The sequence below is a fragment of the Tyto alba genome, unplaced genomic scaffold (assembly GCF_018691265.1).
Source record: "Tyto alba isolate M040663 unplaced genomic scaffold, T.alba_DEE_v4.0 Super-Scaffold_38, whole genome shotgun sequence".
Lineage (NCBI taxonomy): Eukaryota > Metazoa > Chordata > Aves > Strigiformes > Tytonidae > Tyto > Tyto alba.
The window spans coordinates 1,623,761-1,648,466 of NW_024881313.1; the positions used below are offsets into that span (position 1 = coordinate 1,623,761).

The 24,706-nt window shown below is 35.7% G+C and overlaps 1 protein-coding gene across 3 annotated transcripts in view; it reads right to left on the reverse strand.

Moving 5' to 3' along the window:
* The window catches only part of KCNH8 (potassium voltage-gated channel subfamily H member 8), a 197,961-nt gene that overhangs the window by 94,870 nt on the left and 78,385 nt on the right, over positions 1 to 24,706 (reverse strand). For all 3 annotated transcript variants that reach the window (XM_042802266.1, XM_042802265.1, XM_042802267.1), the window contains exons 3-5: positions 18,976 to 19,107; positions 3,010 to 3,137; positions 92 to 332 (exon numbers count right to left, since the gene is read on the reverse strand). In XM_042802266.1, the coding sequence (XP_042658200.1) occupies positions 92 to 332; positions 3,010 to 3,137; positions 18,976 to 19,107 (501 nt within the window). The remainder of the gene's footprint in view (positions 1 to 91; positions 333 to 3,009; positions 3,138 to 18,975; positions 19,108 to 24,706) is intronic.

Consider the following 24,706-nt stretch of genomic DNA (forward strand, 5'->3'; position numbering starts at 1 on the left):
AAGTGATGATTATTTTCTTTTCTATATTATACATTCTGTGAAAACCTTAAATGTCAAATGAGATCCCAAACAAACTGCAAACATATCTTACCGATGATAAAAAGAATTTCCACTGCAATGTCACTGACAGTTGTGCTTCGAGTTGTAGACAGCTCATCATGGCCAATAAAACAAACATTGTAAGGTACAGTCACAGCAACATAAAACGTTGCCAGTAAAATAAGCCAATCCCAGCCAGCTTTAAAAGTGCTAAAATGCAACAGTATGAATTTGGATTTTTTTGCATCTGAAACTTTATATTCTGGAAATGCTGGTTTATCTACAAAAACATTCTGAAAAAAGAGAGAAAAAAATGAAATGAGACAAACAATATTTTGATCATACAGACACATTTCTTCCATACTGCCATTAGTGTTTTTTTAAAAGCATAATGAAATATGACATACTCATATTCAGGCGAGAACTAATGCTAATATTTTTCTGATGTAGTTCTTGCACTTATTTAGACAGATGTTTCTGTTGATGGAATAACTTTTGTAAATGTTGGGGCAGGAAGAGGATTAATAAGAAACAGATTAACTACAATGAAGAGGGAACTGAATCTGGCAAACTATTTCTTCTTCTGTTGGGTGAGTTCTGATTGAAGAGCAATGTTTTTCTGCTGGACAGATAGGTTAAAGCTTTGTATACATGAAGACATAGTACTACAAATAGGAATAAACATACAGAAAGGAGTAGATGGTGATGGAGACAAAACATCCTTCCTAGACATATTTTATATCTGTGAGGAGGTTGTTTCAGACTAACTCTAGCCTAGTCCTAGAATACCTGTTAGTACTTGGAGCACCTCTCCTGGTTTAGTTTTATCAGAGGGAATCCAGTTAATGTGCCTCAGACTGCTATGAATCAAATCACAATTGTTAGGAATAACTTTGATTCTCTTTAAAATTGCACTCCTAATTTAAACCAAAATACTAATGTAGACCCACCATAATATGGCTCCAGAACTGTCTTTACTGTTAGAGTATACTTAGTTTTGTCATGTGTCTCGAGTCTTTGTCACCTAACCGGAAAAGGCTTTTGCAAGAGAGACCTCAGTCTTAAGCATCAGCTTTATAAATTCTTAGCTTTCATCTTTCAGAGTTTTAACAGAAATACCTACCCCTCCTGAAAAAAGCATGTTGTACATGAACTGTCTTGTATTATTTACTAAAAAAATTCTTGCTGCTTGTCATTGTGCTCCTAGTTAATGCTGTTCCAGTAATGAAGAGCTTCACAAAACAATATCGTGTATTCAGCAATCTAAGATTACTTTGGATCTTGAAGGTGTTCGCTATGAGTATAAAAAGACAACAACTGCATGACCACAGACTTAGTTGCATTTGCCTTGCCTGTCACAGCCTTTCTCTTTGTGTGTTTTGAAATACTGATGTCCTTGCCTTCTCCATTCTTGGTCCTCATTCATGAATCTTAGGGGCTGAACTCTTATTGTTATGAATGTCAGCCCATTTTTAATAGCAGAGAAGGAAATGTTCCTCATAACTTCCAATTCATAGCTCTCAAAGTATAGGCACCAAAAGTAGTAAATTAGTCTGACAGCAGATGTTTTAAACCAGTATAATATCATCTGCACTAGAATTCTGACAGTAAAGGAAAGGCATGAAAAGCTATTTAAAAGTCATATTCCTAAAAAATATTATTCTACTATGAAAATATCTCTGGAAGACCTGCTCATATTTTGCAGATTTTTAAAAATATTTACACTTTTTCAACATTTCACATTTTTTAAAATGTTTAACATTTTAGCCTCTTTTTTTTTAACATTTAACTTTTACATTCAATGGAAGTGACTATGCTCATTGAGAGATATACCAGCTGTGTATTTTCATGTCCTTAATCTATACCAAGTTTTTTCTGCTTTTAATTTGTAGCCAGATAATCTCTAGTGGGATGTATCTACACTGCTGCTTTATTTTGGTAACCAATAAAATGAACATGTCCAGTAGCAGATCATCTTTTCAGGGTGTTCATGATCCTTTGACTACTTTTTCCAGTGTCTGGCTTCCATCCTCCCCTTAATCATTAAAAAAAAAAAAAGACAGACTGACCATTTTGTTCTTCTGTCTCTGTCAAATATTTTAGCTTTTGATGCTAATGATATACAAACAAGAAACATAAATCCTGTCCTGAGATTTTAAGAAAAACTGTATCTTTTTGCTGCCCCTGCTTCTAATAACTATAGACTCTCAGATATTTTTCTATCAAATTTTTATATGTACATACTGATTTAATATGCATCTTTAGTTTTCCTCTGCATTAAATTTTCTCCTGAAATATACTTTCATAGAGCAGGAGAGTTATTCTTCTGAGCATATTTCTTTACAATTTATCCTACTGCTATATTTTTGGTTTTATCTATTGTTAGATTTGGTTTTAGCAACATTCACAGGGTGTTTACTAACCTACTTATTAATTATAGTTAGTAGGGGAACACAGAAGTAATTTAAAGAAAGAAACATTACTACTTCAATTAGGAAGTGAAAAGAATAATTTACTCTGCACAAAGTTGGAAACATTCACATGAAAAGTTGCCTAAATGAAGTGTGATCTTCCAGAGCTTACACAGCATAAAGATTTTCAGCTAGAGTAATATCTTGAGTTTCTTCATTATTTTTTTGGCAAATAGTAATTACTGAAATAATTGGGACAGTAAGGTAAATTAGAATCTAAAATTAAGTCCTGAGAAATTTTATAATGTGGTTTTCCTGGGGATAAATAAATGTCTGTTTACAGTATGGCTAAATACAGTGTCTTGCTATAACGAAGTGTAACAAATACCATAGTAGACAGAACTGCACCTATGAGAACTGCATTTTACTCCTTTTGTTACCATAAAATTATGAGTAGGACATTTCTCAGGTGCTCACTGACCTCTTACAGCACCTTTTTTTTATTTAAAAAGGACAGTAAAAAGAGTATATTTTTGAAAAAGAAAATAATTACACCTACATTATTAATTTTTAATTTGTTCTTCTCTCTTCTTTGTAGATGTCCAGAGATATGATAAAGGACAGCTCTACTCCGTCTTCGCGCTGACTCAAAATGTGACCCTGCTCTTCCTCTTCCCTTCCATTTTTCTGCAGAACAGAAGTGAGAGTCCATTAAACATCAGGAAATAGCACTTTAACCTTTTGTAGCTGAACTACTAACATTTTCGACTTTGGTAGAAATAGGGCTAGATGTAAAGATTATACACACCTTTTCCTAGTTTTGCTTAATCTTTTTGCAGTTAAGAAAACAAAATATCTCTCCCAAAGGGCAAAAAAAAATCACTGTAAAGTTTTAATTGCCAAATGCCTCCATATAACTCAGAAGCAATTAATTACAACATATGTTTTCCTCGATAAGAAAAATGTACTCTTTACTGTTTCAGAAGATGCAATAGTGACTACTGACCAGAGGTTTTCATGGCTCACAGTAACCATCTAAAATGTCCTTAAGGTGTTCCTACTCTCTTTCATTTCAGGGAAAGGGAAAAAAATAAATCTCACGGTGTATTTTTTAAAAACAAAGAAACTGACTTGTACTAGGCTTCCATTATGTCAGAATATGCTAATTTGCAAGCTTGCTCATTAGTAATATCCAATTCTTATCTTTTTGTGTTTAGATTTCTTTTCCCACCACATGGTCACTGGTATAGTCACTTGACACATTCCTTGGTGACATGAAGTCCGTTAAGAGTAAAGAATGAACACTGTTTTGGAAAGGTTTGTGTTTTTTATTGTCCATTCAGATGTCTGTAATCATTAGTCATGGGATCAAATTTTGTTCTTGTTTATACAGCAGTAGATTCAAAGGCTCTGATGGAACTACAGTGAATTGATGACAGAGTAAATGAAAGCAGACATTTTGTGATGTGTCAGGATTAAGAAAAAAAGAATTATGGGAATAAAGGAAGAAGCTGTTTGTCAAACAGCTTTAATTAAAGTCAATTCAATTCATATAAGTTAAGGGGGTAAAAACCCAAAAAAACAATTAGCAGAGCCAGAAATTAACAAGCAAAATAGCTACATCTTGAAACCTGCCTAGAAAATTAAGAAAGATTTGAATTATAGAAGACTGATGTATTTTTGGCTCTGCAACACAAAACCATACGCAACAAAAACTGTAGGAAGCTAAACTTTTCAAACTTCTTGGTGAAGAATGTTTCATGCAATTCATGCAAGAGCTCTCTCCAGTTGAGGATTTTTGACATGTCAGAAAGAAAAAGGGGTGAAAATAGGAAAAGAAAACAAAACAAAAACAGGAGGAAAAAATTTTTGCACTGTAAAACCACATATCTACTCGAAAGTTGGAGGAGGCAGATGGTGAAGCTCCATACTTCCCCATCTCCAACTTGGGTGCCTGCAGGTGGTTTAAAGAGCTACAACACATACAGGTGCCAGCTACAATGAAGAAAGATCAAACAAAAGGGCCTACTTTAGAGTATACTCAATTAAATAAACATGTTGGTTGGTTGTTTTTTTTCAATTTTCATCACTCAATCATTGAACCAGTTAAAACTCAAACTAAATTTTAAAAGTGTTCTTAAATTCTGGGTGAGATTAAATATTGTCTGTTTCTCTGAGCAATTTTACTGTATTGAATTGGGTTTCCACTGTAGTACTGGATAGCTGTAGTAGTCTCTTTTTCTCATATGACTTTGAAATCCTCTTTAAAACTAACAGGCCTCTCTTTCTTTCCTTTCTCAACCTAAATTGTCATTTTGGATGAGGCCATTCCATTTACTGGCTCCCAAAGTAGTCAATAAAATATGTTTCAGATCTGTTATGCGGCAGGCTGAGAAAGCAGGAAAATACTTTTCCCAAGTTTCTGGCCAGCAATGTTTTCAGGATTCTTTAGCTAAAGGCTTTATCTTCACAGTGTCTCATATATAATTACACCTCCATGTCTTCAGCCTACAGAACACAATATAGTCCACCCTAGTAGGTGGTAGATATAACAGCCTAGGTGTTGTGAGACCCACACCGAGACACGTTGCAGAAGGCAGGCACGGTGCCTTCAGGTGGAGTTTGAGTACTTTCAGCATTCCCAGCAACACAAGGCTGTTCCTGCATGACAGTGGCGTGCTCTACCTCTGGTCAGTCTTGAAGGCCTTCTCTCTACCCCTCCTAGATCTCCCACATCATTTTAAAGATATCCTTTTAGTATCTCCTTTTTTTTTTTTATAATAACATGTAACTTTCAAGATATGGATACCCAGTTGCTTAATACAATAGTGTAATAATGCCTTCAGGTTTTTTTTTCTTAACTCCTATCCTCAGATTTGCCTTCTTCTTACATGCTAAGCAGTGAGCTAGAAGCTGTCCATAACTCCATCTCTTTCCAGAATGGCAATAATTACTATGGAGACGGTCGACGTACACATATTCAGTTAAAGTTTCTTTTTTCCTATGTATATACTGACACTAATTTTACATTTTCTGTCCACTCTTAAAAAAAAAGGCCAGTTCCTTATAAAGTTTTAAATTTCATGTGCCAACAGCCTGATAATATTTTTGCTTTAGACGGATCTCATCTCTCCTATGTAGGTTTAACATTCCAGCCACTAAAAATTCTGCACTTGTTAACCTTCTCAGGCTGTGGGGTTTCATATGGAACTTAGAATCATACTGGTTACATATATGCACAGCAAGTGACTTCCATCACATGCTGATTCCACTATTTGCAAAGGATTAATGCTACCTCTATGCTAATATCGGAAGTCACTCAACTCCTAGAGACAGAAAAGCATGGATAAAAAAAGAAAGTGTGACATCCATTATGAAGTAATAATTTTTTTTCTTTTTAAATAGAAATAGTAAAGATTTTTCATTGCAGTTATTAGCAGTGGAAAAAAATATGAGTTTCCTTTGCAGATAAAATGCCATCACACAATGACATCACTGGATTATGTGTCACTAGTTTATAACATAAATCGGTGAGTGAAATTTGTACATTCTCTCACTTTCTGATCTTCACAGTGCCTTTAGGAAAAGAGATACTCCTGGATCCTTAGTAAACTACATTGTTCACCAGGTGTGTCTTTATATGCACATGATAATCATCTGTAACCTTCATTCTTTTCCTGTCATACTCAGTTTACAGATCACTATTCTGAAGGAAACCATTTATTTTTTATAAACAACCAGCAGTTTCTTTCTGGTTCTTAAAAAAAATTTAGGTATCAGACAGACTTGCTTTTGTCTATCCATGGCTGATCTTAGTTAATATCTACCCTGTATTTAAAATCAAGTGGATTTTTTATCTCCAAAAATACAATGAGAAATCATTGTTCTAAAAAATCTCAGATTTTGGGGTCTATTTCTTGGCACTTCCACACATCCCTTGCTGTGTGATGATAACCTACACACATACAAAATAGTTGTTAAAAAGGATGCTTTGCAATTTAGTTTTAACTCCCCCTTTCTTTGATCAGAAAAGTGGTAATATATTTTTAAAATCTTCTTGCTGTCCTTCTGTGTTGTTTTATCTTTCAAATGAGATTAGGTATAGCACCACAACTACCACACTTGACAATTTTAGAAGTCTTTTCTCAGAAAAGAAACTAACACCACCACCTCTTTGCAAATCTTAACATTAGTCTCATAACAGCTTAAGACTTCTTACAGTCTTGTAAAGGAGGGTTGCAATAAAAAAAAGCACAGTCAGACACAAATGCCTTTGTAACCGCTGACTTTTCTGTTTGTGTTTTCATAAGAACAGGAGACAACACTCCTCCACTCTAATAACAAGTGGACGCATAACTCACCTCGTCTCTTCGGAAAAAAATGAAAAATCCACTCCTTAGGTATAAATCAGAAAAATAAACCCCAACAACTTCTGATAAGCTCTACTAGGTGTATGCTGCCCTAGCAATGCAAAAGAACTGTAAACTCAGCTTTACTGTCCAAATTAAAATCAAATCTATGTTTGTTCTCCTTCAAAGCACATTAGAGTAGTCAGAGCATAGCATTGGATATAGTCCAGAATACTTTTTGGTTTATAATGTTCTCATTCCCCGGATAAAGTACGATATATTTAAATCCTTGAAATGTAAAATAAAGTGTTTAATCATCAAATGAGAGATAACACTCAGACTGTTCTTTAAGTCAGGAAGTTCAGGTAGTAACAAATAAAAGATATCACAAGTCCTTCCTGAGGCAGAGCCAGACCTGGAGGAGGGCTGCTCAATACATGGTCAAGGAGCCCATTGCAGCCTGCCAGCTCCTGGGGATCTCCCTTCTCAGGGCAGCTGAGAGTGTGACAGGAATCTGCTCGTGGCCCAGGGACTCTTCCACAGGCACGAGCAGGCTGCACCTGAATAGCACCCTGCTCCTGTTCTAGGTCTCCAACCCCATGCTTGGCTGTAATTGCACAGCTATAGGAGCTTCCTTGGAAAGTAAATCCACCACATACAAGCAAAACCGCCATAATCTTCTTGTATAGTGGACTCACACTGTCCACACTGAGTAATTCTGACGTGACCCAGAAGCATTATGTTCACTCCATAGCAGACAAGCTGCGGCATGAGAGAGACTGTGAAATGCATCTCTCTACAAATACCGAAATAAGCTAACCTTCTCTGTCCAGAAAGGTTGTACATTATTGACAAAAAATGTCTCAGCCCTAGTGTGTTTCCTCAATTTTCAAAGCATTAATTTGTATCCCTTTGAAAGAACTGCCTTCACTTTTTCCTCAGGTTATGCATTATCTCAAAAAAATATGCATTAATTAAAACAACTACCCAGATTTCTCTCTGGTGTGAATAAATGCCCAACGTGCTCTTGTAAGGAATCATCTCCCAGTCTGATCATGGATCATTACCACAAAAAGTTTATTCTATACAAGTGTGTATGTGAGTGAAAGAGAAAATTAATGTCTACCATTTCTTTCATTTTACACAGGAAAATCCAAGAGATTTACCTGTTTTTACCAAAGCAATCACAAATTTAGGGAATGAATAAAAGCAACCAGCACCTCTAAAATTCAACCCAGAACACAATAGACTGACAATATGTGAATGAGATAGAGAAGGGCTAGGTAAAGTAGGCTGAGGGTTTAGTCCTGGAAATACATGCAAACCTGAGTAACTTGATTCACAGAAATTAGTTCCACCAAAAAACAATGTGACAGAGTTATACTACAGGCTGTGAGGCTGCAGACTTGGATCACTTAGCAGCATTTCTGTAATTTTTTTCAGCCCTTTGAGTACAGAAGCCATTGAAAAGATAGAGTTCACCACTAGGGAGAAGATCATAACCATTCATGGCTTTTTTACACATTCACAACCACACTATCTCCATACTCAAGGTTGTATTCCAGCCCCAACTACTTGATTGACACTGCTGTCCTGTTTGCTTGCCAGGTGGGGCTTTCAGGCGTAAGGTAAGATTGACTCAGGCACATTGACAATCCTCTTCAAACAGTATAAATATGACCACCTCAAGTCATGACATGCAGCAAACATGACTGGTCATGTGGGCAAGAATAGGAAAGATAGTATAGATATAGCTAACTTTAAATGGTTTGCAAGGAAGAGTTCTGAAGAAAAGCAGTGAGCTACAATCAGATGGCTCTGGATTTACATGGACAGTCAACCCTACAGTGCTTGCTACCTGGAAAAATTCTATTTTTAGCTCTATTTAATAGTGTAGTGAATACTTGCATAAAATGATGAGATTACTTTTTTTCTATTTTTAGCTCTTTTGAAGTCCAGAAGCAAGTATGAGGAATAAATAGTTATAATTTTTATTCTACTAACATTTACTCAGGACTGGATAAGTTGGCAGAGTAGCTAAGGACATTTTTGTTTATTTCATTATTTACAAAGCTAAAGTCAAGCATGAGATGAAACAGCAGGTAATGCCAGCTACCACTTAAGAAAATTCATCATAGAAATATTACCCTTCTGAATGTATGAACTAGTTTTCCTTTTGAGCAACAACAACAACAAAGATAGAACAGGACAAATGGACTTTCTTCTGCTAAGAAGTATCCAGATATGGACAGACTTGAAGAGATTTGTGATGCTGCTCCAGGTACATGCTGGAGCACTGTGAAAAGTAACCAGCCTAATGCTGTGACTTCAAACTATTGCTGGTTGGAGCCTGCCTTCCTCAAAACACAGAGGGAGTGGCATATTCATATACCTGCATGGTTTCTCCTACTGCTGTATTCTGAAATCAGGCAGGGAAACAAACCTCCCCCAATACCTTTCCTGTGTATTGCTCTAGGGCATCATAACCCAGCCAACTCTTACCAGTGAGATGTTGTTACCTGTTGTTATAAGTACTGAACTGTTCCTTTTTGATTTTGGGTTCAGTGAACCACTTATTAAATAATTTATCCATCCTTTATTAATTTTACAACTCTACCTATAAAAGGCTTCCTGCAAGAAGTGCAATAAAGTTTTGTCCTTTTAATACAAGTTTTGAGAAACCCTCACTAGTTATATCATATGGTAAGGAAAACCACAGCAGAAAGTGTGACATTTGCATAGAAACCCATGCCATAAAATAAATACAGTGATGTCTACAGAAAACACAATGGTACCTAATCATATCCAGTATCATTAATGCAAAATACACTTCATAAGCAGTCTTCAAAAAAAAAAAGCCAAACAACAAAAAAAAACACCAAAGGAAATTCCAAAGGAGACAACTGGGGTAAAGTAATGCAAAAGGATACTGAATAAGCACAAAAAAAACTTTCAAAACCTGATTGTATGAAAGGCTGGTATGAATTTTTCTACACTTTTTAAAACCTTTAGATAACTTTGAGTTATTATTCTCTAGGAGACAGCACACCAGCAGCTATCAATAAAGAGAGAACTGATAAAATCTTCCTTTGGTATTAATGACAGAATAAAAGCACTACCATAGGAAATAGGCTGCAGGAGGTCTGTTGGTTGCATGACACATTCTTTGTCAACAAAACCCAAATATTAACAGAACTGTTAGCTATGTGGTGGATCCAGGCTAGCCTCTAGCTGCTTTTTTATTCTGTTAACTGATTCAATAAGATGTACTTAGCGCCCATACCAGCTACAAAACTGTAAATATCTTAAGTGGACCAATTTAACACAGAATCAACTGTATGATTTTAATATTGTGCTTTCAGTTTTGAAGAGGCAGAGAAAAGAATCAATAGTATATAGTACTACTGCTGTTTCGTGGATCACAAAGGCCTTTAAACAGTAGTATGTTTATCAGATAAGAAATCCTTAACCACATTTTGAGTTGCTGGTTCTTCCATCATTAAGAAAAATGGTAGGGGGGAAAAGACACACAAAGATCAGAAGGGAACTTTCTCCACCTCCATTTTGGTGGTTGATGGGTGTATGCTCCTAAATAAATCAATCAATCTTCTCTTTTATATGCCAGTATTTGGACCTATCTCATAAAATTCAGAACTGAAAAAAAACCCCAAATCCAAGTAGACACACCTTTTTTCAACTACTTCTAAGAGAATGATATTCAGCAGAACTCTGAAGCTGAATTTACTTTAATTTCCCCATTTATTAATACTATTGCCTTCTCCCAGATTTTATATAAAAAGCTACAGAATCTCTTATAATGGTGCAAAATATTCCAACTCAAAAATAACTATTTAATAATAGTGTAAAAGTAGTTTATTTACCATCTTATTACTACACAATTAGATAGCATTGTCTCACAAATGGGAAAATTGTCTTTTTTGTTATGCCACCAAATTTGAAACATGTCTATTGATTTAACTGAAATGAGTGGTCATATGTAGCTCTTACAGAACAAAATGTAGTGCTGAATTTACAGCTATGTCATCGCTTATTCTTTCAGCTGTTTTTTGATATGACTTCTATTTCCTGGAACAGGTTGTATTTCCCACAGTGAATGCTAGCCCACAGCAAAGTGATATGTTCATTTATCATTATGAACAAGAACATAACTGCAATAATACAGAGAATATTTGAAATAATTTTTAAAAAGCACTAGACTAGATCTTAAGTATTTCCAGTTATAGACATAGTATTTAAGGACATAATCCCACTGAACCTAAAGGTTTTATGTTCTCCTTTAATTCCATTAATTCAATCACATACTTTATTTGCTGATTTTTTGTCCTCTGGAATACCTGAAAAAGGTTATTTGTAATCTGAGGTGATCATAATTTCACAATCATTCATCTTTGCACAAATAAGTTTAAAAAAAGTTTTGCACGAAAGTTGATGGTAACTTATAACCTTGCTTACTTAAGTGAAAATTGGAATATATACACCTGAATTATTTCTATCTTGTCATGAGAGCAAGTCTTCTGACTTGTTTTCTTAATATAATTATCTACAATTCAGAACCAGACCAGTTACCTATTAAACTGTTTTGTGGTCAGTGCAATTTGTCCAGAGTTAAAACAGGGAGGAAAATCAGCTGTTTAAAAAGTTTAGTTTAAATAGCTAAGACATATATGTTCAAAAACCTGTAATGTCTGTGTATATGTTTCATGTGGTCATTGAAACATCCAGAAATTATCTCTGATTATCTCTCAAGGAATGAGATTTTCACACTATGAAGGTGACTGGTCATAAACCAAAACTGTTTTGCAACCTTAGTTATACAAGGCAGGATGGATGGTTGGCCGTTGTAAAACTGTCTTTACTACAGCTAGGCAAAACTCACCTGTAATAAATATTATTTGCTGGGTCTTTATAGGACCTCAGAGTTGCTCTGCAGAGCTACAGCATGAACTACATTCAGTATAATTTCAATTACAGGTGAATTCTGCACATGGTCCAAGTCCCGTTATTTGTGTTTCTGAACACAAATTACATATGCACTACACATTTTAGTTTTCATGGACTCTTCACTAGTAAAATGTAAGACACCAGCCTGTGTAAATCTTTAAAGAAATGCCTTCCTTTTCAGACTTTTTCCATAGAAATAAGACATTTAAGTACAATGGCTTGCAAACCCTCTACCTCCTCAGAAAACCACCCACCACACACACAACTCTGAAGAGCTCTTCTAATTGGCAACATATATACTGAACATATTCCCTGTTTCTTCCATGCTTTCTGTTGTCAGTCTTACATGGTTGAGCTATCAGACTCTAAAAGGAAAACCTGAAGATATTTTCCACTAAGTCTGTCATCAGCCTAGTCCAACAAAAAGAAAAGCACCACAGTTCAAACCAAACCAAAAACCTCAAACAAACAACTCCACACACCCCTCACCTCTGCAGTTTGATAACTTGGTTTCTAAGGAAAACCTAGAGGTGATCGCATGCCTTTATCTAGGAACTGGTGAGTCAATGAACTATTTGGTTGCTAATGCATATGTCCTCTTATCTTTCCAGGATATCTCAGAATACAGTCTGCTCCTCTGCCATTTGCTCAAGAATCAGAGTTTGCTTTTTCTTTTTTTCACTCTACGCATACCACAAGGGACGCTTTCCCCTCACCTCCAGAACACACACAGAGTTGTTTGCAGTTTCAACCTCTCAGAGTTGCTGGAATGGAATGGCCACTCACAGTTAAGACTGGGTAAAAAGCTAAGGCAATGGCCATAAAGATTGATAGGTCTCTAAAGGTTCAAGGTTCAAACAGATCTTACTTACATCAGAAGGTGGGAAGGGGAGAGGGAGTGTATCTATGTGCTCACATATATCTGCAGGAACAGTGAATAAAAAGGTAGCTCTGTTTTCATCCCCTAAATGTTTACACTCTCATGCACTGACCAGCAATAAAGCAATTTCTTTTTACTGAGTGCAGAAGAGATGCAGACCCTTCCTACGTTGATGGTCAGCCAGAATGTCATCCTAGAGAAGATGTAACTGAGTCATTGCAAAATAAATGCTTCCCCAATATGTTCTTCCTTTGGTCAGTGGGAAAGCTGGGGTAAAACTGTGTTTCTATCCCACCTCCTTCACTGACAGAACTATATGGTGCCTCATGCATCCTGAAACAATTTATCTGCTTTGAATACTGTACATCTAGGTGGCTGTACGTTCCCCTCTCAATATCCTGCCTCCTGACAGACAGAAGGAACTTTAAAACAAAAAGTTGTATCCTGAATATTCACTGCTGTAGCTTGAGCAATCACAAAGTAGCTGAGACTAATTAAGCAGAAAAAAATCAAAGTGCACATTGCAGACTTTCTTAGAAGAAGAGCCCATCCCTGCCCACAACAGACATTTTTTACATAAAAATCTGTAATGCAAAATGTTTGGCACATGGTATTTCTCTTCTGGCACACTGAAAGGAACAACGCCTCCCTCCAACAAATGATGCATAATCAAAATAAATCTGTTTTCTTAGAAATTTGTATAGACCCAAGGATTAATAAGAAGCCAAAAAAAGCTAGCCAGTTAAGCCATAACGCTGCAGCTTAGTTTAATCCATGGTGGGAAAGGGTATAGTCCAACTTTTAATTCACATTATTACTAGAATAAAAGTGGTTTTGCCAACAGGAAGGCCAACCTGGCAAGGAGGCCTTCAAACTAGGAACAATATGGGGAGAAGATGATGACCAACAAACAAGTGAGGAAGCAGTGAGGTGGACTGACAAATGGCTGAACTTTTGGGCTCAGAGGGTTGTGATCCACAACATGAAGTCCAGTTGGATGTCACTCAGTATTATTATGACTATGGCATTGATTCTACAGCAAATACTGTTTAACTTCTTTGTTAATGACCTAGAAAATGGGAAAGAGTAGAGTCTTGGCAAGTTTGCAGATGATACAATTTGGGAGTAAGGAGTTGTTACATCAGATGTTTGTGCCACAGTAAGTTTCAGAGGGACCTTGACAGGCTTGAGAAATTAGAGAACAGGAACCTCATGGAGTTCAACAAAGGAAAGTCTGGGGACCAAGCATCTGGCAAGCAGATTGCCAGGAAAGGACCTGAAAGTCCTGGTGGACACCTTGTGGCAAAAATGGGCAACAGCATTGCAGTCTGCATTGGGAAGGGTGCTGTCAACAGGTTGAGGGAAATCAACCTTCCCCTCTACTACACTGGTGAGACACATCTGTAGTGATGGGTCCAGGTCTGGGCTCCTCAGTACAAGAGAAACAGGGACATACTAGAGCAAATCCAGTAAAGGGCCAAAAAAATGATGAGGTGTTTGAAGCATCTGACATAGAAGAGGCTGAAAGAGCTGGGACTGTTCAGCCTGGAGCAGAGAAGCCTCAGCAAGGGATCTTATCAATATGTATAAATATGTGATGGGTGGAGGTAAAAATGAGAAAGCCGGCATCTTCTCAGTGGTGTCCAGTGAAAGGACAAGAGACAATGGTGGCAAAAAATTAAATATGTGAAATTTTGTTTAAATATAAGAAAAAGCTTTTTTTACTTTGTGAGTAGTCAAACACTAGAACAGGCTGCCCAGAGAAGCTGTGAAGTCTCCATCCTTTGTGATATTCAGCACACATCTGGACGTGGTCTTCTAGCTGACTCAGCTTTGAGTGGGTGGGGCATTGGAGTAGACAATTTGCAGAGATGCCTTCCCACTACAACTATTGTGTGATTCTGTGGTTACTATATGTTGCACACACTTTTATAATAATGCTGAAGTAAAATTGAGAAAACCTGTTCTAAGATAATTGTTTTCAAAGAGCTAAAAATTTTCTCAAAGAAAAAAAAGCAACAAATAAGTTAACAATGAAGGCTAAAGGACACTTTTTGGAATGAGTCTAATTCAACAGGGGAATTTTAACAGTGATTATAACAGTAGTACTCTACATTTATATAACCCAAGCTATTACATATCAGACATCTAAAAGCAGTTGCAGACTAATATAATTTCTTATTTCCCTACCTGGATTCTTATAATTTCACTAATTTCCAGCTTGTGTCCATCATATGTTACAAAAAGTTCACATGCAGAAATGAAAAAACGCTAGCCCTGCCATACTATATTGGAGTCCAGATTTGGAGTATAGTATTTTCAATTTAATAAATATTCCCACAAAAGGTCAATGGAATTCTTAAATAAGTTTACCAAAATGTAGTGCATCATAAACAAGGAAGCTAAAATACATATCACAAAAAGCTGTTTAAGAAACAGTTTCTAAAGGAATCATTGTGTTTATTAAAAAACACTTTTCCTGTATATTGGAAAGGAAAGACCATCAATTTGATTAAAGAGCCCAGGTTTAGGAAGAAGAGATGTTGAGTTGCTTTTCACAACAGTAAATGATTATAGGTATTATTAAACAGATGGAAAGCAGAGTGCATTACTACAATAAATTTACAGGTAGGAGAAACTTGTATTGTTGAAAGCAAACTACCAATACTGAAAAGTCGAGGGCCCTGAAAACATTGCAACTAAAAGGGGTTTGGGGAGGGAGGATGGTAAATTAACTTAAAAAAAAACCAAACCAAACTAAACAAAAGAAGTCATATGAGAGTTGGTGACTGTCACAGCACTTCTTAAAGACATCCAAAATTCTCAGGTGTGTGGTTTTGCCCTTTTCTTATATGGAAGTCTTAGGAAAAAGTCTGCTCTTCCATTGGTTGATAGGGCTGATTTCACTGGAAACTTTTATACAGAGGAAGAGCAGAAAAAAATTCTGTTAAATTTGTATTTAAAATGAGACATTCAAAAGTAAAGTTCACAGATGACATCTGACATTTGGGCTGGGTAAAGGGAAATCAGGCAAAAAGAAGTGAATTTTTGCAAGGCTCATTGGCACAAAGGAGCAATTGAAGTTGTGTGAACAGATGGGATAAAATAGATAAGAAAATGCAGAAAATCAAAGAGGGTATCAACTCCTGAGGTCTGCAAATGTAAAAAGACAATTCACAAGAAAAGAGAGGCCATAAAATCAGGAGATAAAGCTCAGGAAGATGTCACTGTTAAAGTACAAGGAGAACAATATTTTACAGAAGAAACAGATGGTATCAAAGGTAGGAAAGATGTGAAGAAGAATGAGTCCGGAGAAGACTTTTGGAGGCGCAACCAGTGAGAATGTATTATCATGTTGGTGGAATGCCAAGAGGTCCAGACTTAGGAGAAAGGGAACATAAAAGAAATTCTTTAGAAAAACTTTCTAAGGAGTTTATAAATTAAAGGGAGATGGAATCTGACTATTAATGTTCCATACAAATTATAGAAGTCTGTTATGGGCAGGAAAGAGAAGAGAGAGACTGAAACAAAAACATTAATACAACAGACTTACATTGGCAGAAGAATGTCACAATGAGCATGTTTGTATCTAAGCTCTCGTTCTCGTACACAATCTAACAGCAAGACATTTGCCAAAAAGGCAATAGAAAACTGCGCTTAATGGTAATTATCTTATAGAAGGATCTGGCTTTCAACTCAAGTTTACAAGCTATCTGATTTTTGAAATGAAAAATTCAGTAAACTTCAAAAAATAAAATTATCTTTTTATCAATATTAATTGTGAAAATAATATCTGGCAATGTGTATCAATCACTTTGCAATGGATAATAATCACTGAACATTGAAAAAGACCCTTAATACCTCTCAACAAAACAAACTCATTTTTCGGTTAATATAGGGTGCATCCTACATGCCTCATAATAGTTGTGGTCTAAGCAATGAAGAAACAGTTACTTTTAGAAGTTAAACATTCTGAAATATCATATACTGAATCAGTTGCATAGATTGTACTGGGAATAATTTTCTGACAATGATGAGATGATGTTCACCACTGGGGGACTAATCAATCACTCCGCATAGGAAGAATTTGAATGTTACTCAGATTTAATGTAATATTAAATTATTTTTTATATAGTCAGGTAGATTTACATAAAATTAAAATGATGGAATTGTTTGTAAATATTTTGAATACATGGTTAAATCCTGCTTCTTATCTCACTATATAAAACAATGTATTTGGCAAAGCCCTACACTAAGTGCTATTTTCTGTTGCCATGGTATAAACAAGTATCACCATAGCATAGAATGATTGCCATGGTTTTAAAATGAGTATAAAGGGAAGGAACAACCAAGCTTTAGGATTGTGCTCTAAAGAGTTCAACATGAAACACAGCCAAATGACAATATGCATAAACTTACAGTAATTGAATGGGCATTTACTGGTGTAATGTAGCTCAGCATAAGTGCATTCCTCTGTTGGTACGCAATAGGAGTGGTATTAATTTTTAAATGTGTAACAGAAAATGCGAGTTAAAATCTGTTAAGAATTACAATTTCACATGAACCCACATCAAAAGCTGAAGATCATTTTAATTCATCCTAAAATAAGAGTACAGTTATGAAATGTTTATCAGATAAACAATAGCTGTCATTTTACAAGTAATCAGTGATATACCTATTACAAGCCATCACTGGGATACTAAATATGATTTCTCTTTGCGTGTATCCTGAAAATTTGCATCTCCCATAAGGTAAATTATTAGCCTTGAAAGCACAGATGTTCTGACAATCTCTCTTCTACGTGGCCTTGCATATGACATTTTAATGAATTCTTTCCTAAAACTTTTATAACAGTAATGCTTTCCGAGGCTTAAGGAGAAACTAGATAAAATATGGTTTATATTTTACTTCGAGGTGAAGTAACTAGTTGAAATTGCACGTAAGGAAAAACTGCAAAATGTACTTGTGTACTAGTTCAAATCCTTTCTTCAATCTTCCAGCTCAGAAATTCTCAAATACGTTCAGTTAAAAAAGTGAAGGATGCAAAAAAATTCCCTCCATTATTCAGGGCTTGAAAAGTAAGAGAAAGGTGAAATTATTTGTCCAAAAGTACAGAAGATGCAGACACTGTTAACATAAATGTTGATTTATGAATATTCAGCAGCACAGGGAAGCATAATATTTTATGTTTTAAAGTACTAAAATGTTGTAAAAGAATGCTGAATTACACTTCTCTGCAACTGAAATATAATTATTTTACTGAAAAGCTAGTATTTAAAATCAGCAAAATCTGATTATTAATTGTTCCCCTACTTCAGAAACCCATAAGGCAAAAAGGAGTCCTAAGGTGATATCTGTGTTGTTTCTGAGATATGCAGAGATCATATGACTATCACAGGGTTAAAAATTTAAATAAATCCCAGAGCAATACCAGATTGAAAAATTCAACGGTAATTAAATTTTACAGAGTTCTGAAAGTTACTCTTTCTGTTTACAAGTAAACATTTTCTACATTTCCTTTGACACTGAAAAATTGCAACCCTAAAGTCTTGGTTCATTATACCTTTAACAAAATGTAAACCTGGAATAAGTTCACTGCCTTTGATACACAACACAGGTCAATGCTGAGTACATAACCTTCATCACCCCACACTGTCTTTGCTTTGTGTTAGTAGAATTTAACAAAACTTGACTATGCTATACAGTCAAAATTATTTTATGGCAGCTGTGAATCATTAACATAAAACATTCTCTTTCCAAATTAATGAGAGAATCCTTCCACTGTTCCCTTTTGAAAGCAAATAAATGTGAGAACATATTACTTATACTATTGAGTATTTCTAAAGACATAATAAACATTATAATTTCATATATTGCAATAAAAATTAGATGACAAAATCATGCTTCTCAATAGGCAAAATAATTTCTGAGGTTATATGTTCTGCTCATGGAAAAACATGAGAAAAAGCATTCATTCATCTCTCGGCCATGATGAAATCAGATTCACAGAGAAATGTTTGAAAAGGTCTAGCTTTTCCAAAATGTACCTCTGAAAATCCAGAAAGTAACTAAATTATATCATGGTACATTAAAACAAATTTAATTTTGTGGACAAAGTATTATGTCTCCTGAATTCCATATTTACAGAATGTGGACCAATATGTAAATAAATAAAATTAGAAATAAGAACTTCAACAGATTATTTATCCTTCCATGTCATATACTAATTTCTTCCTTGGAAAGCTAGGAGGTCTGTATATTGAAAAGTATACATGAGAGAGTTCATATAGATGTGACTCAAAAACTTATCAATGTTGTTGCAATTCACACGAACCTTCCTTTTTGTCTTCTGCAGCAATCTTCACTTTTGTGTCTGTTATATCTTTGAAAGAGGCCAGAAAGAGTACTACATCTCCTTTTTCATTCTTTATAGGAACAATATCCAGTAGGCACCAGAATGAAGACCCTGCAAGGATAAAGAATGAATTTAATTCAAACAGCTGTCTTTTAGCAGAGGGAGGAAAACAAAAAAACCCAAACAAACAAAAAAAACAAACAAAACCCAACAAACTACTAAATCTACAACTAATGTAATTCTGAAAAAAAAAAAAAATCTTATTTAGGAGGTCAGCAGTCAGGGAATCACAGATGTTCAGCTCATGTAAATCTCTTTGCATCATTGGTTGAAGCTCAGTAATACTGCTTTCACTAGAAGCAAGGCATTAATTTAAATGCAAAATTTATCTACAGGGATCATTAACAGAGTTTAATGAAGATGCTTACTCCTCTGAAACCATGCTCTCCTTTGAACTCTCAACTAATGTTGCTTATTTTACTGGAATAGCTTTCGCTTTGTTAACTTGACATCTGAAGCTTATGTGTTTACTATAGAATCGTTCTGCCTTAATCATCTGACTTGATACTCATTAAAACCTCTTGACAGAAGACCTGATAGTCAGAGCAACATTCCACTAATTCAAAGATATTTAAACTAATCAGACATCAGACTTAGAATAGAAATAGAATTAACTCCTTGCATCTTACAAATGGTGTGATTTATACCACACATCATCTGTAAAAATATCAGCTATCTTCCTTACTGTCTATAATGTTCACCTTGCTAAGACTTAAGTTAGACAATGCTGAGTTTGCCAATATTTTTAATTCATGTCAACCTTTCTCTGCCCACACATGCTACGTAATTATACAGCTTAAAATAAATTGTTACTGTTGTCACTGATTGTGTCACATGTCCTGTTTGCAAGGTATGCTGTTCAATTCCAATGACAATATTAATAAGTTTTCTGTTAATGCAGACTGCTCAGAACAGAAAATAATAAATGCCTAGATGCTGGTAATGCACTAAAACTATAACAGAGATCTCAGCCAACATCCTAGATCCCAATCCCATCCATACTAGGATAATTCTGCTGCCATAACTGACTACTGCCACATGATCAGCCAAGATCTGAAGGGGTCCTTAGGAAGGAACAAGCAAATTAGTCACTTCCCACTCTAGTCACTGTCTTCTGAACTCTGCAGTTTTGAAAATGAACTGGACACACCAAGATCACAATTCCGATTTCTTATTTAAATTTTCAACTGGTAATTCCCTGATTCTGTTGAAGGCTGTAGGCAAGCATGGGAGGTGAAACACCAGCTTCCCTTTTGAAGGACCACCACAGCTGAAGGTAGAAAAGCATGCTTCAAAGCAAATTCATCTGGTTCTCTCCATCCTGGTCAAACTTTCCAAGAGGCAGACAGGCAGCTTTGAGAGTAACATTACTAGTTCAGCTGTCAGGTAAAGCTTCCAGTTAAGGTATTTAAAGAAGGGGCAGGGAGAATTAGGATCAGGAGTAAAGAAGACTAGAGAAGGAGAGAAAAATTATGGGAAGAAACAGACTGGCTTTATATTGGGTTTAAATATGCTCATTTTGAGGTTGAAGAGAGAGCAAGCAAAGACGACCTTTTTAAAAAAGGTAGAACTGATGTCAGAAGCAAGATATTTCTATTGTTCCTTCTTCTATTTTAATTTTCCATTCTTAATTCATTCTTTGGACAGATTTGACTCTTTTATCAAAACTTCTGGGAAAACCTGCTCTTTGATGTTACTGTCAGAAATGTTATAGAGAGTCACCACCCTATCAATCTGAAGTGAAGCATTCAAAGAGAGGAAGAATAAAGCAATTTTAATTTCCTGTTTAAAAATAGAATCACAGACTTCTACAGAATGTCATTATAATTCTTAAACTGGCCAAATTCTTACTTGTAATATTACATTCTGCCTGGCTGCAATCTAGCAGTAGTTTCAGTTGGACAAGAAGTCACTCTCAACTCCTAAACACCACCAATAATCACAATGATCTTTTAAACAGCTGTTTTAATCTCCTCCAGAAATAGAAGCATATTTTATTCTTTTCAATTGTTTCATTTCTTTTCTACACACACACACACAAATTAGTCATTAAGACTGCTCCTGGAAGAAAGTTGTAGACATCAGCCATGTTCAAACAAACCTAACTCAGTTATGCTAAAAAGCACATCTGGTAATATTATCTTAAACTATAGATTTGTAGGTTTAAGGAAGTTATTGTAACATGGTTCATCATCACAAATAGAGACAAATCCATTTAACTTTTTATGTTTTAATGCATTTGCTCCTGTATAATCAAAGTGTATTTGAATTCTTTGCAGGTGAACACTGGTCACTGAAATCGTTCCACATCCTGTCACTATTTAATGTCATTTGCTGTTTCTTCTTAATCATATTTTCTCTCATTATCTGTACTCATTCTCCTCCTCCTCTGTAAATATGTCTAAAAACATTTTGACTAGGCAAAGAAAATATGCATAAAAAAAATGGTATCCACCACTAAAGAAAAGACATATCTAATACATGCACAAGCTCCTTCTCTCCTCAGGAGTTCCAGGCTAGTGCTCTGCATGGTGGAGCTGCCAGTCTTGGCATTACTTATAAATTCAATCCTCAGAAGTCCTAAACAGAGCTTGTCGGTTTCTTGTTTGTTTGTTTGTTTGTTTGTTTGTTTGTTTGTTTAGTTGGTTGGGGTTTTTTTTTCCTACCTTTACTCTGAAAGGAGCAAATGAATATGTAGTACTCTTCAGGATTAGACATGATGCAGTTTAGGTCAGGACTAGGTCAATCTGTGCTTGCACTCTGTCAAGAATAGAAGTGTGGTATCTTTCACCATTGAGGAGCATTCTTTGAAAAATATACCGATTCAGTGCAACCTATTACATGGCTTTTACTGAATGCCAGCATCATATAATTCTATAAGCCAAAAGAACTTTCTACTCATCAAAAACCATAGTGCCCTATTCCGTTACAGTTCTTTTGAGTGCACTCATCTGTGAGAGAGAAACTCCTTCTATTCTTCAGATGATGCATACAAAGGTCTTCTGTACTGTCAAAAGTCACCTATCAAAGAAATTTCTTTTGGAGGCTTATTTTTATACAGACTCTCTTTATTGCTCTAAGACACCACTCTTGGAGAAAGAGTCTAATCTTTCTCTTGCATTATGAACTGAAGGTTCAAAATATATTTTAATATCCTCAAGGCTTATGTAAGCACATCACAGGGAAGGAGAAAAGAGAGCAAATGAAGCATAATCTTATCACAAAGCAATTTAGCTATAGTCCACCTTTTATATATACATAAAAAAGAGAGTGCTTTATGGTCATTCTCTCAACCACCCCTTCTACCTTTCCTCGCTCCAACAGCTAGAAGTCTGTCCTCAGATTAAAATCAAAACAAAGGTCAACAGACCAAGGAATTTAAAAGGGAGATTTTATAAAAAACCCTGCCATCAGAATGTCAACAGCCTTCAGAGCCAAGCATTTCTTTCAGTAGAAAATAAGGCCCTCTTAAACGAAGGAGAAAACTCAGACCGTTAGCCCTGTTGATGAGCTATGTGTACTCACTGTATAATAATACTCACTCAATCTTTAGTCATGCCCACCCTGAACAAAGCCCAGTGAAATACTCAGAATGAAGATCTTTGGTGGCTATTTGGGTATTGAAGAGGCATCATAATACAGAAATAGAATGGGATTATTGACAACCAGCTTATTTAATTCTTTAACAAAATAATTAAATTCTGCATCCATCTCATCAACATTTTAACTGAGCTTTTCTGCAGAAAATATCTTAGCCACACATGTTCCTATGAATTACTTAGAAGCAGTGATACTGGTGGAAAGCTATGTTTTCCTTTGCTTGCCATACTACTCTCCAGGCAGACACTGAGTCAGCTTGTATTGTCCCTTCCATCACTCAAGGGAGGAAATAACTAATGAAGAAATTCATGTGATTTATCTCTACCTCTCTGTGGTGAGAGGATGAGGGATTAAGATGCAGAACACTTTTATGAAGCTCTGCATCTGCACATAACAAATCAGACTAACCAAATGTAAAAAAGTGAAAGTTTAAGTTTTGCATATTAAATACACAAGTCTTGTGGCACAAAACAATCATCCTTCAAGGAATAATTATAATGATGTATATGCATAAGAGGGCAGAATTAGGCTGCACAAGACTTCATAAATCTGACACATTTCTTTATGTTTCAGTACTTGACTTAGTAGACTAAACGTTCTTTTAGGTTGATGCAAAATGAACCTTAAAAAAAACAAACAAACAAACAACAAACACACACATCACCCTATTTCCAGGAATTCGTTGTGGAAAAGACAAAGATAAAAATATTTTCATATAGATAGCTATAATAACTTGTCAACAAGGTTGATGCTAAATCTTCAGCATTACAACACAATCTCATTGATAGAGTTAATATTTTCTAGAAAAATAAACCTGCTGATGGATACACGATATTGCCAGGGAAGTTTTAGCCTCATCATTTTCACTCTCCCACTGCAGACTCCAAGATTGACAGACCAGCATGCCAAAGACTTTGCCTGGGGAAACCAAACTTTCTCTTTCGTTAGCTTATCCAAAGACTTCCAGCATCACTGATAATATTCTGTATCGAATTTTCTGTGGTTTTGATAAGATGTCAACAGTTTGTTAAGGAGAGCAAAGTGCAAAGAAGAAAACAATGCTTTAAGAAAAATGCAACTGAACTAAACAGAAACCGAATGGAGCTGAAAGAAAAAGTATAGCTATAATTAGAGTACCTTCTCTCTTGTAAATAACCCAACAATGATCAATTAACAGAACTCATTCAAGGTTTTGCTGCTTTAAGCAAATAAGCACCTTGTTCTTTTCCATCATCTCTTCAGAAATCACATGTATGTATTAACAAAATCTACTTTTTTCCCTTGAATTCTGCTACTGTAGATGACAGCTTGTGTTCTACACCCTATGATAATCTTTGGTCTGCCAACATTGCAAGAAAACTAACAAGAACACATAAGGGCTATCAGGTAACAGACTTATATCGTCACTGATGGTTGTGCTAACACTTTCATAGGAGTAGAAAAGAAAGTTCAACAACTTGCTTCCCTAGGTTCTGTATGGACAGCAGATCATGCTTGCACCCTGCAAATAACTCTCCCTACAAGTTTTAACAGTCAATGTAAATCCATTCCAAAATATCTTAAACCAGAATACAGTGGTATCTCAAGGACTCGGTAGAAGAAAGGTGATATATAAGATACCTTAATAACAAAGTAAAAATTTCATTTCAGTATGAACAAGTATGTAAGTATTATTCATGTAGAGTCGATTAAAAAACTTCCATTAAAAATATCTCTGCATCCCTCTGTATAGGCTATGGAGTACCAAGTGAAATTGTTTAAATTTACCATATCCCATCAGACTGTGCAAATCCCTCCTGCAAGTATTTCCACCTTCCTTTTCTGTGCCCAACTTCAGCCTACACTGTTCCCTCTAATACCAGGTAGTAGCAGTAACTCAGTGACTTGTATGTCATGTTGTCCAGCATGCTTAACTTTTTCTCCCATCACTGCCATGATGGAGAGAGGGAAAGGATGTTCTAAGAGGAGATGCTTATTGGCACAGCAATCTCCTAACCTTGCCTCTCCTGCAAACTCCCAGTGTTAAGCAGAGAGAGACTTAACTCACCAC